The following is a 17,110-nucleotide window of genomic DNA, read 5'->3' on the forward strand; positions in this document are numbered from 1 at the left end:
TAACTGTTGAAGTTTCCATACATGGACCTTTCAAAGATACAATACATAGCTACAATACAGTCCAATTTATACAGCACTTGTCTCTCGTCTTTTACTGCCTAACAAAACTTGGCGGTGTTGTACGTGATTGCAATGATTTATGGGTCCTGCACTGTATTGCCATCTCCGACCAATGAATGTGAGTGTGTTCCGGTGCATGGATTACTGAAACCTCCCTCCATGTTAGGTGGCAGAGAGAGACACGTATCCATAATGTGACAGGCCGTCTGCAGGGAGATGTGGCGTACTACGCTCCGTGTGGGAAGAAGATCCGGCAGTACCCTGATGTCATGAAGGTAAGACCTTCCCTCACAGGGCACGAACTTCCTCTCTACTATACCGGTCTTTTCTCTCTTCTATTCATCCTTATAGGTGTATCATTTAATACATATCAAATACAATTTAAAGTATTTAAAATATGCATTTTATTAAATACAATTTGTTATTTAATAATATATTCATTATTGAGTAGTTTTTTTTTTTTCGTTTTTTTTTTTACACTTTTCATTTTGTTCAGGAAACATAATTTACATCCAAAACCATTTGAAGTTGCTGTAACTTAACACTGATCGTCTGTCTCACCAAGGCCTCATTTATGTCCTTCTTTGTAGTATCTGTCCAGAAATGGAATAAGTGACATCACACGCGATAATTTTAGCTTCAGTGCAAAAATAAGGGTTGGCGACTTCTATGAAGCCAGAGAAGGACCCCAGGTGACTGTTTAATCTATCTATTGACCGTTTTCTCTCCACCCACAGAGCAGGGTCACCCGTAGCCTAAAGTACTGTATGTCATGTGTCAACGTTACATTCACAGGAAGTTCTATTGCTCTCTTGTCATATCAAGTGCACAAAGTAATAGCTAGTTAAAGGAATAGTCCACTCAGACACTATCTTTTAGTATTCTGTTCATTTAGTCCACTGTTAATACAATCCCCAAATGTTTTGCTTGTCAGCAGTCAAGTTTGCAAGATAGAGCACATGTAACAACAACGGAGTAAGAAGAACTCCACGATGTATGAATTGAAGCTTGAAAATGGTTTCTTTAGTCAAGGGGAAGATGTGTGTGTGTGTGTGTGCATTATATATATCAAGTATTGTCATATTGAAGGTTCTAACTGGCTGTCCCCCTCTCCTCTGTCTCCTCTTTCCTCTGTCTCGTCTCTCCTCTGTCTCGTCTCTCCTCTGTCTCTCCTCTCTCCTGCCGAAGGGTTTGCAGTGGAGCTTGTTGACCGAGGAGGAGGTGATTCCTCGGATCCTGGCCATGGAGGGGAGGCGCGGGCGTCCCCCCAACCCTGAGCACCAGAGGACGGGTGACGAGAGCCCCCGGTCCAGGCGCAGAAAGGGCCGACGCCCCAACGTCGGCGAGGCCGACTTCCCAGGCGCTACTGACGCCAAACTTCTACGCAAACTGGAAGCTCAAGGTGGGTTCAGTTCTTGCAAAAATCACAGCGGTTTCTGTAAAGCTTCTGTAACCTATAGAACTATGAATGCAAAAAAAATCTCTCCTTTTGTTGCAGAGATGGCTCGGCAGGCAGCCCAGATCAAGATGATGAGGAAACTTGAACAGCAGGCCATGGCACGAGCAGCCAAGGAAGCCAGGAAACAACAAGGTACAGTACGCTAGTGTTGTTGTTCTGTGAAAGCTGCTCTTGTGACAAAGCCATCCTGTTCTCTACCATAACACAGCAAGTACACTATAACCCACACAGTACAACCCTAATCTCAATGTTTTCTGTCTCTCTCGCTCTCTCTCTCTCTCTCGCTCTCTCAGCAATCATGGCTGCTGAGGAGAAGCGGAAACAGAAGGAGCGAGTGAAGATTTTAAAGCAGCAGGTAGGGAGTTGCCATTGTCATGTAATTTACAAAAGCTCAATTTTCGGATGCATCTGTTCACAAGGTGTTTTCGATTGGAAGGCTTCAAACACACATGACATTCAGGAGTGTTTTCTTCCAGGGTGAAAAGATCTCAAGCAGAGTTAAATGCTTTGAAATCTTCTTTAAAGGGAAGATGCTAACCTTCAAGATGCTATACTGTCTCAATCTCCATAAAACTACTTATACAGCCCCCCTGTTCTAACATGCATGACTATAGATTTAATTCATTTGATCTCCCCCATCTTTTTACCAGGAGAAGATCAAGCGCATTCAGCAAATTCAAATGGAGAAGGAGCTCCGAGCGCAGCAGATTCTAGAGGTTGGTCCAAAACGTTTTTACAGAAAAATTCATTTTTGCTGTTGGTAGGACTTTTCTAAATCAACCAATGGCTTTTTCTAAATTATGTGGTTGCACTTTTTCCAGTTATGTCTCCTATTACATGCTTAATTGGATTTTCACAAAGTTCCATTGAATAATAAAATCTCCTCAGACCGTGATGGGATTCAACACAAAATACCATCTATAAGACAATAGTCTCTAACAGTTTAGCACGAGGAGGAGAAACAGCTATTTTCCATGCACCGCGCTAATAGAAGCACCAAAGTATTTTAGCTTTACTAAATCAAATTTCAGTTGACACGGTTGGCAAGTCTCTCTTAACAGGATTCCTCTCTGCTTGTAATTACATAGTGAAATTTGGCTTAATTTATTCCGACTGGCTGCTGGTATTTTATAAGCACTAAAACAAGTTTGTCTTTTTAGTGTTAATGGAAGGAATTAATTATCTCATTGCACAAGATTACAATATTTTATGCTTGACATTGCCAGCAAGTGTATGCTGTGAGTGGGACTAGTTTTATTCAATATCTGAAAATCATGTAAAATATCATTTCTGGAGGAATTTTAGGATACATGGGAAATATACCATCCCCTTCCTGCTCTGAATTGAGCACTTCTGTCTATGTTGGACACATAGTTACCTCACTGCCTTGATAGTGTTAGTTAGTGTAGTTAGTAGAACCAAAACAATCTAGATTTTATGTGTCTACCCCTGCATGTTTGTTATTTGTGAAAATTGTCTTGATTTTAGTTCATGAAACATTATAGCCCTTCTACCTGACAGGAAATCACAATTAGCTTCTAGTAGGAAGAAGCGCTAAGCCTAATCATACACGAGCTCAAAAGGATTTGTCTGTGTATTTCTGTCTGCCTACTGTATTTATATACTGCCAATCGACGTATAGTACATGTGCTGTTGCACGAAGTGTTGAAGCTGTCAAAGTTGTTTTGTTGCATGACCTGTAGACCTGTTTTGCACGCACAGACTAAAAGGAAAAAGACGGAAGAAGCGGCAAATGCCAAAATAATGGAGGCTGAGAAACGAAACAAGGTTAGTTTAGATGTCCTGTTAAAAGAATCAACCATTAATTTGTGGCCCACTCCTCCTCCCACTGTTTGCCTCGAGTCATACAACCTCTCTCCTCCCGATTCCCAATCTCCTCCTCGCACCTCATTGCCTCCAAGGGACTGCTTCCCCGGGTTTAGGGAAATCTCCTTGACACCCAGAGCAGACCTTTTCCATGTTAATCAGTGTCATAAAGGACAGTGCATTCTGTCTCTGCTTCCTGCGCGTGTCTAGAAACGGCTATGGCATTTCCATTTCACATTAGATCCAACCTGCCTGGGCTCTTTATGCCCGTCTGTCAATCAGATTAGTGAGGGATTTGAACTTCCTGTCGAATAAATCAGAGAAACCTCATCCGTTTGTCAGCTGCTTTTTTTAGTGTTTTTTTTTATGATGGAAATGAGGGGTATGTTTGGATTTTCAATGTTGTTTATCTTTTCCCCTTTAAAGGAGAAGGAGATGAGAAGGCAGCAGGCAGTCATTTTGAAGCACCAGGTAGGCATCGCTCTCCTGCACCACATGATGCCCAAAGCCCATTTCCACTTTCAATTCTACTGGAATCTTTTTAGAAAAAGGTCATTTTTTTCTATATAACTATTTGACAGTTCACTGTTCAATTCTCCATATCGCTTTGTTAATTTCAGTTTTGATGACCCTAGCTTGTCAATCTTCCTGGGTTGGGGGGGTGGGCTTCTTATATGAACTTGGTTTAACTTGGTTTATATGAGCCTGTGATTTCTGTTTCGTAATACTTTACCAACTCTTTCTCCCAGGAGTTGGAGAGGCATAGACTAGATATGGTATGGGTATGTTTATTTTTGTACATCTAACACCGCATCGTGATATTGGTTGTGATATGGTTGTCATAGCAATGCATACAGTGTAGCGCCGGCTGCCGTCATACTGCATTCTTCTGCATGGCTTTTGAGCAAAGTGCGTTGCGTATGTCTTGCTCTGTTGGCTCAAAAATATGGATATCTGTGCAAATAGTCAAGACTTTCTTGATTCTTTCAGATTTACATTAAGGGGAGCCATGCACACTCACTCTCATTGTCCTAAAGACTTGACATCCAGTGTTTTTGTTTTCCATTGAATGGACATGCTTGAAATACAGTCGTAAAAGTCAATGTAGTGTATGTTGCAATTTTCCATTTTGCCACCTGACCAAACAGACCCGTCCATCGCTGGCTTTTCTCCTGCTTGTTGACATCAGTTTAAATCACCAACCTCACGAAACCATTCTCATTCATCGTTTTGTTGTTCCATATTTGAGATTTCAGTTCTGCCTTTGCACACAAACCTACTTATCATAGGTTACAGTAGGCTAAAGAGAGGGAATATAGCATTGCTTTAAACCCATGTCATACTGAACAGGAGTGCCCTCAGTACGTGCCTAAGACAAATTCCTTACTACAAGGCCTCAATCTCCAATTGAATCCATGACTGTATTTGTGAGAGGTAACTTGCTTTCGGTATTATCTTATTTGCATTCTGATATAAGAAGGTATTTTGTTTAGCTTCTCACCAGTCAATAAAGAATGACAAACCATAGCAACTTTATAACACAGTATAATACAATGCTGCCTGTTTCGTTCTTAGACGCGATGGTAGAATTACCGGCACTTTCTATTGCCAGCATACTCAAACGCATTCAAGCCGACTCTAACTTCAAGCTTACGCTTTCTGTTGATACCGCCCTCATACCCGTTGCTCTACCCTTTTTTAGCTTTTTGGTTGTCATTATATTGCCCTCTAAACCGCCGCTGTAATGTTTACAATGATGGCTGTACTTATATCTGTTGTCTGTGTCCTACTATACATATCATCATGGTAAGCTGTTGTGTTTGATGTCTATATGAAGTGTCCCTCTGTGTTGAGGCTGTGTGTGTGTGCGTGTGCGCGCCTGTGTGTGTTCTGTCAGGAGAGAGAGAGGCGGAGGCAGCACATGATGCTGATGAAGACCATGGACGCCCGTAAGAAAGCAGAGGTGCGTGATTCCCAACTCGACCACTTCTCCGTCAAGTTGTTACAGCAGGTTTATGGTTACTGCCTCCTCTCCACATTTCCTCCTTCAACTCATCTTTTGAACTATATGGTGTGTGAATAAATGCGAGAATCGGGCCCCAAGAAATTTGCTGTGAAAGTGCGGCAATTTATAAAGCAAGGGAAGGCCTAGTGTTGGGCTGAATTGTAATGGCATAATCCCTAACACGATTGTCTGCAACGGTGCCAATAGCATGCACTGTTAACTTGGTCTGTAATTTGGACCTTAGGAGCGGGAGCGCTTAAAGCAGGAGAAGAAGGATGAGAAGCGGTTAAACAAGGAGCGGAAATTGGAGCTTAGAAGACTGGAACTGGAAATTGCCAAGGAGCTGAAGAAGCCAAATGAAGACATGTGCTTAGCAGATCACAAGGTATTCACTACTCATAGGCGATCACAATTTAGTTCCCCAGCTGAAAGGGAGATCTGGGGAAGAATTTGTATTAAGACTTTGATATCATACCCAGAAATTGCTCATGTTGCCCACATTTAATCACACATTTGTCTGTTATTTGAATATGTATGTTGATCGTCTTATGGATTACACCAGTGCTTTTAAAGCATAAAATACATGTATGCATGGCTTTGCCTCTGGCTACATCTCTGCTACAAGCATAATTTTACTTATGACGTTACAGGATAATCCATATTGGATTACACAAAGGTGATTTGAGCACAGCCAGGTTAGAATACTGCCATCAAGTGGCTGCTAATGTCATGACACTGACTAGAGGATTTCGGAGTGGCGCTGCCTTCCGGATTTCCACCAGACAGACAGAGCACTGAACCCCCTGGATAACCAGCTCCAGGAGGATCCATTTTCTACTCTACTGTATATCACACATCACGTCAACACCCTCTCTCCATAGGGCTCTCACTAAACCTTACGCCATCGAGCGCAATTTGCAGCATTGAAAGCTTTTCTTTCTTTTTTTCTTAAGTCAGTAGCCTTGAACAAGCCTTAGCTTGTGTGAGACAGAATGTGTCCTGGAGCAGGAGACAATCTCCTGTTTCTGTAGCGTGAGGCAGCTTGATGTACAAATACACCCCCTTGACAGGATACTAGTCCATCACAGGGCCTTAACCCCAATCTCCTTAATGCTGAGACGCATCAGGTCCCATTTTAACAGGCTTTGGTATGACTCGGCCAGGGATTGAACTCCCAACCTTCCAATATCCCTCTAACCACAAGGTCACAGAGTTGGTTTTGTCTCAAGAATTTTCTGTAAAATGGCACTCTTCATTACTTTTGACATTTTGAAATAACAACCGGTGCACTTCACACTACCGTAGATGTAAGTATGTGTCATTTTAATATTTTCCCAGCTTCTCCCGGAATTATCCCGTATTCCCGGCCTGTTTCTACCGGGAAGCAGCTTCTCTGACTGCCTGATGGTGATGCAGTTCCTGCGGAGCTTTGGGAAGGTGCTGGGCTTTGACGTGAACGCCCATGTTCCCAACCTGAGTGTGCTGCAGGAGGGCCTGCTCAACCTGGGAGACAGCATGGGACAGGTCCAAGACCTGCTGGTACGCATGCTCTCTGCTGTGGTGTGTGACCCAGGACTGCCCGCAGGACACCGGGTGAGAGCAATCACAGCATAGACATATACACACACATTCTTATCGCACATTCAGACACACTGAAAGGCACATCCACGCAGCAGCTGTACAGTATCTGTCTTCATACGCGGTGCTGTGTTCAGTAACCACAGCTCAGTGGGCTCACAACACTGCAGAACTAAAGACGAGAAGCCCTACTCTAATCAGAACACACAAGTGGAGCATTATCAATATCTCTGGCTCTGTGAGGCTAAATGAAGGGGCTTATCTGTTTCAGAGGGTATCAGTGTTTGTAGCTCTTAATACAGCTTCCATAGTTAGAACCCTCAAATGTAGAATTCATTCCCAAAGCAATTTCTCTCTCTGCTAATCTACAGGGCTTAGTCACGCTTTTATGTGGCTTGCCATGATTTCTTCAAGGAAACCAGCTGACTGTCGCCTATTATGGAGCCTCGGTCGACATTTAGGGAAAATGTATCCCTGAAAAGAGAAGCCCTCTAACTGTGCCAGGGGCTGGTCTAGTAGTAGTACAGCGGCTCGATCCCCCGTTCCGCCGCTCACCATCTCTGCAGTATCCCTCTCTCTGATATCTACATATCTATCCTAAACCTGTCAATCAAACTTGAAAATACCTTAGAAAATATATTTCACTGCCTTGCCCCCCCCCCCCTCCCCCACACACAGACCAAGACAGCCCTGGGGGACCACCTGGCTAACGTGGGCATTAACCAGGACAACGTGTCGGAGGCGCTTCAGCTCTACATGGAGGCTCACCGTGACGAGACCGAGCTGCAGACCGAGCTGGGGGAGGTTACCGTCAGTCTGAAGACCAAGGCCTTCCAAGCCCACACACCCACACAGAAGGCCTCCGTCCTGGCCTTCCTTGTCAACGAGCTGTCCTGCAGTAAGAGTGTGGTCAGGTGAGAGTACACCGAACGCTAGTCACAGCAGTCTGGCCTGCTATCTTGATCACGACACTGATCAGTTCTGTTATTTCGACAAATGATGAAATGACAAGTTAAATCAAGTGCTTTAGGCTTGAATGTGGGGAACTCATTTGTTGATTATGTTGTTCAGGGTCCATACGAAAATAATTAGGTTATTCTGACCACAGATTTATTAAATGGATTGATGCATGTTTTGCTCGATCTTTTGAATTTTTATTTTTTATTTTTGCTGGTTTTGCTGCATGTAGTCCTGTTTTATTCATTGGGACTTGAATTTTTAATGTTCTACTACCAATATCAAAAGAAAGAGCTGTGTTGTCATGGAGCGTTTCATTGTGTTGCGTCAAACCTGAAACCCTTTTCAAGTGACTGCCTGTATCGGAGTTAAACGCATGTGACAGAAGTTGCAATGCTTTGAAATACAGCCCTGTTGCTCAAGTAAAACTGCAACCAAAGCCTTACCTCACCTCTGCTCACTTTGGAAAGTTATTAATATTAGCATGATTTTAATCATGGCTGACTTGACTGAAATCGGTGCTTCTTCACAGCGAGATCGACAAGAACATCGATCACATGACCAACCTGAGAAGGGACAAGTGGGTGATCGAGGGCACGCTTCGCAAGTGAGTACCCGCGTCATCTCAAGGAGCACTCAACAGAGGGCTGTGTTTACATGCAATAATGGACCTGTATTAACTAATGGGATACAATGGTGTACAGTGAAGAGTAAAAACAATTGAAATATAATAGTTTTTTTGTAAAGTGTATTATGACAAACTTTTCAATAGATGTTGATTTGAATGTGTTCCGTCCTTTAAGCTTTTCAAATGTTTTATACAGTAGCTTAGGAAAACATTTGGCGCACACACCCTCCTGCTTGTTGTCTTGTTCCAGGCTGAGGACCATCCATGCCAAGAAGACGGGGAAGAGGGACAGCAGTATGGGAGGAGAGGAGACACAGTCTCTGGGTACACCCAACCCCGGGCGCAAGCGCAAGACGAAAGGAGGGGACAGCGAGGAGGACGAGGATGATGACGAGGATAGCGAGGACCAGGGGGATGAAGATGACGACGAGGAGGAGGAGGAGAGAGGGAAGAAAGGGAAGAAAGTGGAAACCTGCGAGGAGGAGGTTGGTTCCGTCACCTTTCCACAGGACCTATCCGCTGACCCAAATGACAATGGCTGTGTCTGAAATTGCACCCTATTCCCCATGGGCCCCGGCTAATAGTCGTGCACTACGTAGGCAATAGGGTGCCATTTGGGACACTGCGTAAGTCACTGTTTGTGTGTTGTAAATGTCAGCCTCCCCTCTGGAGTCGATTGAATGTGATCTTTCCATCCAGGATGACGGGGACCAGACAGCCAGTGTAGAGGAGCTGGAGAAACAGATCGACAAATTAACCAAGGTAAAGGGATTTTGATAACCAATGGGATCAGAGGTTTTTTTTTTATTTTTTATTTTTACGAGGGTCAGTTTCCGGGCAGAACAGGCCTCCGCGTTTTGATACACTTTGTGCTTTCTCTCTAGCAACAGAGTCAGATCAGACGGAAGCTATTTGAGTCGTCCCACTCGTTGCGCTCCATGATGTTCGGCCAGGACCGCTACAAGCGCCGTTACTGGGTGCTGCCACAGTGCGGGGGCATCTTTGTGGAGGGCATGGAGACTGGAAAAGGTAACACTCAAAACACTGGCATAAGATACGGGCACCGCACTTGTTTTCTCACTGTTGCGACATTATAGTTCAGGCTAACAGTTAAGCTTCTTTTTCCTGTGACCTGCCTTCAGATTTCTTAAGTCTAGTCAGGAAGCACATGGCCATGTAAATGCACTATGTAGGGATCTGGTTTACTGTGATGCTGTGGATATTGATAGGAGTGTCTTTACCAGGAGCAGAGGAGCTTGAGAGGGAGAGACTGAGGAGCACAGAGCTGGTCCACATGAAGGAGGAGGTGGAAAGGAGGCCAGAGGTGGAGGGGAAGCCAGGGAGCACTGACGGGGACATGGCCACGCCAGACAAACACTCCCTCAACCTCTTCCTCCAGAAGCCCGGCTCCTTCTCCAAACTCAGCAAACTCCTGGAGGTGGCCAAGATGTCCCCGGATTCGGACAACCACAGTCAGAGCAGTAGTCCCATCAAAGTCCCCACCACAGTTCCCTCCCCTATCCACCCCACCACTCAGACTACACTACCCAGCAGCCCCTGTGCAGCTCCCTCTCCGCTGTGTCCGGAGGTGAAAGCGGAGCCTTCTACAGCTCTCTTCAGCCCGCCCTACCTCAGCGGCAACAGCAGCCCAGGGAAGATGTCATCCAGCTCCCTACAGCAGCAGCAGCTCCAGCCCAACGACCAGCTGTTAAGGGTGCTGATGGAGAAGAGTGGCCACTGGTTCAGTCTGCTGCCCCGCTCCCCCTGTGACGAGTCCTCCACCACCACCCCTCCGGCCTTTTCCCCCCAGTCCTCCACCACCAGGCCCAAATCCCCCTCTTCCCTGTCCCCTAATAACCCAGCCACCACCTCAGCCAGCAACCCCACCACCGGGATCAATAACTTCTCTTTATCAGCTCTCCAGGTAGGTGCATGTTATCTCCATCGCTGATCATCTAGGATTAATGTTAACATGGTGTGGAATACAACCAAGACATATTGCTACTGTCAGGTTGTCTTTTGACGTTTTATGATGCTTTATTATAGGTTTATAGACCGCATTTGTGCTAGTTGTCAGGGAACTAAGGTCTGCTGCATAACATTCTCGCTCACCACTGTGTGAGTATTCTTCTTCATGACCTCCTCCGTCCTCCCAGCAGGTGAAGTCGGGGGTCCATATGATGGGTCTGCCATTCTGTGGCTGGCCCGGTGGCATGATGATCCCCACCCTGCCCTTCTCTGCCAGTCCTCTTCCACCCTCCATGTTGAGCACGGCCTACCACCATGTGGAAGGTAATGGCAACCCCTTCCTGGCAGCATCCAGCCTCTCCAGCAGCAAGAGTAAGTCGCCAGTCCCTGCCGGAGAGAAGCTCCCCTCTGCCCCGCCCACTGTGGTGGAGGTGGCCAAGACCCAAGACTACCCCAACCCACTGCCCATCCCAGAGGGTAAGCATGGCACACTTCCCACTGCTACCAGGAAAGATGGGGAGACTAGAATGACAACACATTCAAGCACTGAGGAGGATTTGAAGTGGCTGCAATGAATTTCCACATTTTATTACGTGTGTGTATATATAGCTATCTGTTTTTATTGAAAGAAATTGCCTGGAAATGAACAGAAAACGATGGCCGATAGGACGGCCACCCGCTGCTTTTATCTAGTCAGTACGTTCTGGTTTGTCCTTTACTGACATGGTGGTGTGTGTGTGTGTTCATGTAGAGATGCTGTCAGGCTGGTGGAGAGTGGCAGACATGGAGGAGTTAAGGAGCCTGGTTAAGGCCTTGCACAGCAGAGGTATCAGAGAGAAAGCCCTGCAGAAACAGATCCAGAAACACATGGAGTACATTGCCCAGGCCTGCGCCAAGAACAGAGATGGTGAGTGGATCCCCTTGTCCTCTAGATCTCCTCGGCAGGCTCGATAAATTATAATAAAAGACATCCTTTGCTTATGAAATAATATAATTTTATTCCCTATAGTGGCCAATTTATCTGGTACTGGGTCGAACCCCTCTTTGCCTCCAGAACAGCCTGAATTCTTTTGGGCATGGAAACATTGCTCAATTGGTATCAAGGGACGTAACGTGTGCCAGGAAAACATTCCCCACACCATTACGCCACCAGCCTGTACCATTGACACCAGGTATGATTGGGCCATGGACTCATGCTGCTAACGCCAAATCCTGACTCTGCCGTTAGCATGACGCAACAGAAACCGGGATTCGTCGGACCAGGCAATGTTTCTCCACTCCTCAATTGTCCAGTGTGGGTGATCGCGTGCCCGTTTTTAGCTGATAGGAGTGGAACCCGGTGTGGTCGTCTGCTGCAATAGCCCATCCATGACAAGGACCTACGAGTAGTACGTTCTGACAAGCCGTTCTGCACACCACTGTTGTACTGCACCATTATTTGCCTGTTTGTGGCCCACCTGTTAGCTTGCTCGATTCTTGCCACTCCTTCAACCTCTCCTATCTAGGTGTTTTCGACCGACAGGACTGCCGCTGACTGGATGTTTTCTGTTTGTCGCACCATTCTCAGTAAACCCTAGACACTGTTGTGCGTGAAGAGCCCAGGAGGCCGGCTGGCACCGACTATCATACCACGCTCAGTCTCTTGTGTCACTCAGTTTGCCCATTCTAACGTTCAATCGAACAGTAACTGAATGCCTCGATGCCTGTCTGCTTCATATAGAAAGCCACGGCGACATTGTCTGTAGGAGAAAACAATTATCGTGAACAGTGTAGTGTCCCTAATTAACTGGGCCCATATGGCTCTGGTCAAAAGTAGTGCACTATATAGGAAATAGGGTGCCACTACAGATGCATCCATAGACATCCAATATATCCTGTGACTCTTTAAATCTGACCTTTACTGATGTGGTAGGCAACATGACCTCTGCTTAAAATGTCCCCTTGTTACACGGAAATGTCAACCCACTGCAGGGAGAGAGTGGATTGTTTAGATGCATCATGTCAGTCAGAGTTAACATGGTCTTTACCACCAGTCCTTTGGGTTACCATCATTTACATCATGTTGGCGTGGTTGGATGATGCTGTCTGACAGCTTTGAATATTCATTGTGTAGCTTTGATGCCAATTATGTTCTGACCAGGGATGGGCAACTGGCGGGCCGCGACCCCCTTTTTTTTGGGGGGGGGGGGGGGGGGGACTCAGTCAGGGTCTCAACTTACTGTTGAGAGTTAGAGTAGTAGAATACACGAGGTGCAATTTCGGTTGTAAATAAGTTATAAAATTGCAAAATCTTCTCTCCGCGCATGGTAAAAAGTGTCAACAGCAGCAAAAGTGCTTTAAAACTGCAACATTTTCTCTACACCCCATGGCAAAATGTGTAGATTTGCAGGAAATTAATTGTAAAACATCATTTATTTCTCTCTGCTGTTAAGAGGGGGGGCGCAGAATGTCACTTAGGGCCCCCTAAACGCTGTGCCAGGCTCTGACTGCATGTGTGGGTATGGATGGGAGTACACACTGCGGCCCCTCACGATGAGATCAGATTCTTTGTGGCCCTCATCCCCATAAAAGTTGCCCATCCCTGTTCTAAACTGAAGATCGTCTGCATTAAGTTCTAGCTATTAGTTCTTCTACAGAGCTAGGCAAATACAATGTCAAGAGAAACACTGCCTCCCTATATTAGAAAATATCCTTCCCAAACTTCCCAGTACATACTAAGATACAATAATTGTAGTAAACTTTGTTTTAGGGGGGGGAAATGAGTTGATTTCTCCTTCTCTCCAGTGGTGGTGATTGATGAGTCTGAGCTGGAGGAGAACGGGGTGAGCGAGGAGACGGTGGAGAGCTGGTGTGTGGAGGAGCAGGCCATGGAGATGGACATCGCTGTGCTGCAGCAGGTGGAGGAGCTGGAGAGGAAGGTCACCTCGGCCAGCCTCCAGGTCAAGGTAGAGTAATGCTCTTCTACTCAGTATCCATCTATAGCACTGTATCCATACTGGAGCCTGGCGGTACGTAGTGGAGAAGGAGCCAGTCGGCAATGAAGAAAGACAATGATGAATATACTGTATTCCACATACAATGCCAACGAAAGCTTTTGATTTCACCACTGTCGTTTTTCTCATCTCCTCCCAGAGTTGGATGTATGCGGAGCCCCAGTCAGAGCGAGGGGACCTGGTCTACCATGAACACAAGCCCATCGCTAAGCTGCTTCCAGCCGGGGAGGAGCAGCCTGCAGGGGACAAGGAGAGGACCAGTGGCAACAACAGCCTAGTGCGGCACGTCAACAACCCGCTAGATATAGCCGTAACACGGCTGGCCGAGCTGGAGAGGAACATCGAGCGAAGGTACCTGAAGAGCCCCTTAAGTACCACCGTTCAGGTCAAACTGGATAATGTGCTGGGTACGGTCACTGTCCCTGCTCCCGCACCATCCCATAATGTTGATGGTGAAGGGTAGGTCCATCCAGATTCCCATTTTGAACACTACTTTGTGCTTCCCTCTGCTTCACTGGAGCCTATTTCGTTATTTTCGGTGTCTTCGGTGCCTGTTTCTTCCTCTTCTCTCGTTGCTACTGTGTGCGTCGTGGTTTTGGTTCCTTTGTGATGTCTCTCACTGTAAGTGGTTGTATCTGTCTCTTTGGAAGCCGGTCTGTACTGTGGCTCTGCATGGTGCATAACACTGGTAATCATGGTTCTATGTTAGCTCATTGTCTCACTACGGCAGTTTGCACACAGACTCCTGAATGGAACTATGAGGCATGTCAGTCACCAGGTGGAGTCTTGTACAGTATCTCTTAAAACTGGCTGCTCTAACCAAACACTCTTGCACTCGTCTGGCTTTCTGTGCACTGCTGTTGGTTGGTGAGCTTGATTCCTGTCATTGACTGTTCTATGTGATGATGTGAGTGGCTGGTTCTCTGACTGTGATGCCTTTTCCTGTCTCAGGGGGGAAGAGGGGCTGGCTCCGGGCATGAAGGTGTGGCGCAAGGCTGTGGGCGAGGTCCGCAGCGCTGCCCAGCTGGCTCTCTGCGTCCAGCAGCTCCAGAAGTCCATCGCATGGGAGAGATCCATCATGAAAGTGGTACGACTGTCCGTCTGTTAATGTCTCCGAGAGCTCCTCTAAAAGGCTTTGAGCTACATTTTCCTCTCGCAAAGGCCACCTGCACTGTAAACTAACGCACTGTAAATGAAATTATAATCAGATTTCTCTTGAAAACCTTTTGTCAGGAGGAACTTAAGTTTAACCAGAGATTTATACTGAACAAAAATAAACGCAACATGCAGCAATTTCAAATATTTTGCTGAGTTACAGCTTATATAAAGGAAATCAGTCAATTTAAATTAATTAATTGAGCTCTAATCTATGGATTTCAACTGATTGCAGGGGCACAGCCATGGGTGTGCCTGGGAGGGCATAGGCTCACCCACTGGGGAGCCAGGCCCAGCCAATAAGAATTTGTTTTTCCCCGCAAAAGGGCTTTATTACAGACAGATATACACCTCAGACCCCCCTCCAAATTCAAATTCTCTAAAATGATGTTGGAGGCGGCTTATGGTAGAGAAATTAACATTGAATCTCTGGCAGCAGCTCTGGTGGACAATCCTGCAGTCAGCATGCCAATTGCATGCTCCCTCAAAACTTGAAACATCTGTGGCATTGTGTTGTGTGACAAAAATGCACATTTTAGTCGCCTTTTATTGTCCCGAGCCCAAGGTGCATCTGTGTAATGTTCATGCTGATTTATCAGCTTCTTGATATGCCACACCGGTCAGGTGGAGGGATTATCTTGACAGGCTCTTGACAGGCTCACTAACACAGATGTTAACAAATTTGTGCACAAAAGTTTAGAGAAATATACTTTTTGAGGGTATGGGAACATTTCTGGGATCTTTTATTTCAGCTCATGAAACGTGGGACCGACACTTTACATGTTGCATTTATATTTATGTTCAGTATAGTTACAGTGCGATACATAAGAGGTATGCCACACAATGCAATAGCTCTATTTATAGTAACGGCGCTCTGTACTACCAGCAGCCTGTCCTTTATTTCTGTCAAACTGGACATGTCTTTTATTTTAAGGAAATCCTGGGGTTATTTAGAATGTGTTAGTTCATAGGACAGTTTTTTTAGCGAGGGGAAAATGTTGCCCTAAATGTGAAGTATTTCCTCAGAGAGCACCCAGTTTGACAGTGAATGCTGGTGTGTTACTCTGCAGTACTGCCAGTTGTGTCGAAAGGGGGATAATGAGGAACTACTCTTACTCTGTGATGGCTGTGACAAAGGCTGCCACACGTACTGCCATAAACCCAAGATCACCACAATACCTGACGGTGACTGGTTTTGTCCTGCTTGCATATCGAAGGTACAGTAACTTTAGCCTTCAGTTGCAGGTAGCCCTACTTACAATTCACAGAACAGAGAAAATAGAGGGACTCCTTAATGTAGCAATTTATCCAACCTCAGGCGTCCAGTGTAACAAAACTTACCGTAGGCGTTCAAGTACTTCAAAACGAGGTGCCCCCTTCAAAATGCGACGTCTTATCACAAGGGTTTATACTACTCCCAAAAACTCCTAAACGAAATGTGAATAAATACACCAAAATCAAAAGTCCAATTCATTCAATTCCCAGCGAGAAGTGTGATCCTCGGCGAATGCAAGACGCCTCCACTCAGCACATTTTGTGTCATTCAGGCGAGCGGTCAATCCCCCGAGAATAAGAAGCAGCAGAGCCGAGCGGGAGCAGCCGGAGGAGGGAAGAGAGGCACCGAGGTAAAACGCAGCAGGAAGCTATCGTCCGTAGCCAGCGCAGAGGTCTCCGAGGACGATGCTGCCAGCAGCAGCACTCCAAAAAAATGGAGCAAAGAGCCCAAAAAGAGGAAGAGCCTAGGAGAGGAGAGCCCAGCAACAAACCAGTCCAAGCAGGACAGTACTAGTCCTGTCTGTGGGAAGAAGGCTAAGACGGCCACGTCGGCCAGAGACGACGATAAGGATCTGAACTTGTGCAGGTACATTATGACTGGGGGTTCAGCCTTATTATAATACTATTGACCCCGGAAGTGACACGGGCGACACTTACGCTGGTCCCACATCTGTTTGTGCTCTTGCCCACTCAATTGCCGTCATTGTCAAGTGAAACGTGAAAATGGGTGACAGGGAGTTGGCATGATAGCACAAACAGACTGGCACTCACGCTAACATACGCTAGCTGCTGCAGTGTCTGATGCATCCCCATGCATACTGTAGTTTATGTGAGGGTCATCTCTTGGTTGACTCCACAGGGTGCTACTGGCTGAGCTGGAGGTTCACCAGGATGCCTGGCCCTTCCTGAACCCTGTCAACCCCAAATCTGTCCCCGGCTACAAGAAAGTCATCAGGAAACCCATGGACTTCTCCACTATCCGAGAGAAACTCGTTAACAGCCAGTATGTACCGTACCATTAGCATGAAAAACTATTTGCATACAATGTGTCTCATTTAATTCTGATACCTGTATGATACGTAAACATTAGGCCATTTGCAAAGATTATGCCTTTCCTTTTCATGCTTTTGTTCACATTGTTTTCCCCCTGCGGGATTGTATCTCAGAAATGTCGTAATTGAAATGCCATGCGTCTCAATTTACAG

The 17,110-nt window shown here is 45.9% G+C and overlaps 1 protein-coding gene across 19 annotated transcripts in view; it reads left to right on the forward strand.

Annotated features, from left to right (window-relative positions):
• LOC129816327 (bromodomain adjacent to zinc finger domain protein 2B-like) overlaps positions 1 to 17,110 on the forward strand; it is an 85,534-nt gene that overhangs the window by 66,751 nt on the left and 1,673 nt on the right. The window contains exons 12-37 of one of the 19 annotated variants that reach the window (XM_055870664.1): positions 227 to 335; positions 651 to 752; positions 1,249 to 1,462; positions 1,559 to 1,651; positions 1,813 to 1,874; positions 2,170 to 2,235; positions 3,242 to 3,307; positions 3,773 to 3,817; positions 4,096 to 4,128; positions 5,244 to 5,309; positions 5,596 to 5,736; positions 6,690 to 6,944; positions 7,608 to 7,843; positions 8,419 to 8,493; positions 8,765 to 8,999; positions 9,214 to 9,276; positions 9,399 to 9,543; positions 9,759 to 10,438; positions 10,671 to 10,959; positions 11,234 to 11,389; positions 13,267 to 13,427; positions 13,615 to 13,934; positions 14,427 to 14,562; positions 15,701 to 15,847; positions 16,178 to 16,491; positions 16,765 to 16,908. In XM_055870664.1, coding sequence (XP_055726639.1) covers positions 227 to 335; positions 651 to 752; positions 1,249 to 1,462; positions 1,559 to 1,651; positions 1,813 to 1,874; positions 2,170 to 2,235; positions 3,242 to 3,307; positions 3,773 to 3,817; positions 4,096 to 4,128; positions 5,244 to 5,309; positions 5,596 to 5,736; positions 6,690 to 6,944; positions 7,608 to 7,843; positions 8,419 to 8,493; positions 8,765 to 8,999; positions 9,214 to 9,276; positions 9,399 to 9,543; positions 9,759 to 10,438; positions 10,671 to 10,959; positions 11,234 to 11,389; positions 13,267 to 13,427; positions 13,615 to 13,934; positions 14,427 to 14,562; positions 15,701 to 15,847; positions 16,178 to 16,491; positions 16,765 to 16,908 — 4,353 coding nt within the window. The remainder of the gene's footprint in view (positions 1 to 226; positions 336 to 650; positions 753 to 1,248; positions 1,463 to 1,558; positions 1,652 to 1,812; positions 1,875 to 2,169; positions 2,236 to 3,241; positions 3,308 to 3,772; positions 3,818 to 4,095; positions 4,129 to 5,243; positions 5,310 to 5,595; positions 5,737 to 6,689; positions 6,945 to 7,607; positions 7,844 to 8,418; positions 8,494 to 8,764; positions 9,000 to 9,213; positions 9,277 to 9,398; positions 9,544 to 9,758; positions 10,439 to 10,670; positions 10,960 to 11,233; positions 11,390 to 13,266; positions 13,428 to 13,614; positions 13,935 to 14,426; positions 14,563 to 15,700; positions 15,848 to 16,177; positions 16,492 to 16,764; positions 16,909 to 17,110) is intronic. The other 18 variants (XM_055870665.1, XM_055870676.1, XM_055870667.1 and 15 more) reach the window with 18 other exon arrangements.

This window comes from Salvelinus fontinalis, chromosome 19 (genome assembly GCF_029448725.1).
Source record: "Salvelinus fontinalis isolate EN_2023a chromosome 19, ASM2944872v1, whole genome shotgun sequence".
Taxonomy (NCBI): Eukaryota; Metazoa; Chordata; class Actinopteri; order Salmoniformes; family Salmonidae; genus Salvelinus; species Salvelinus fontinalis.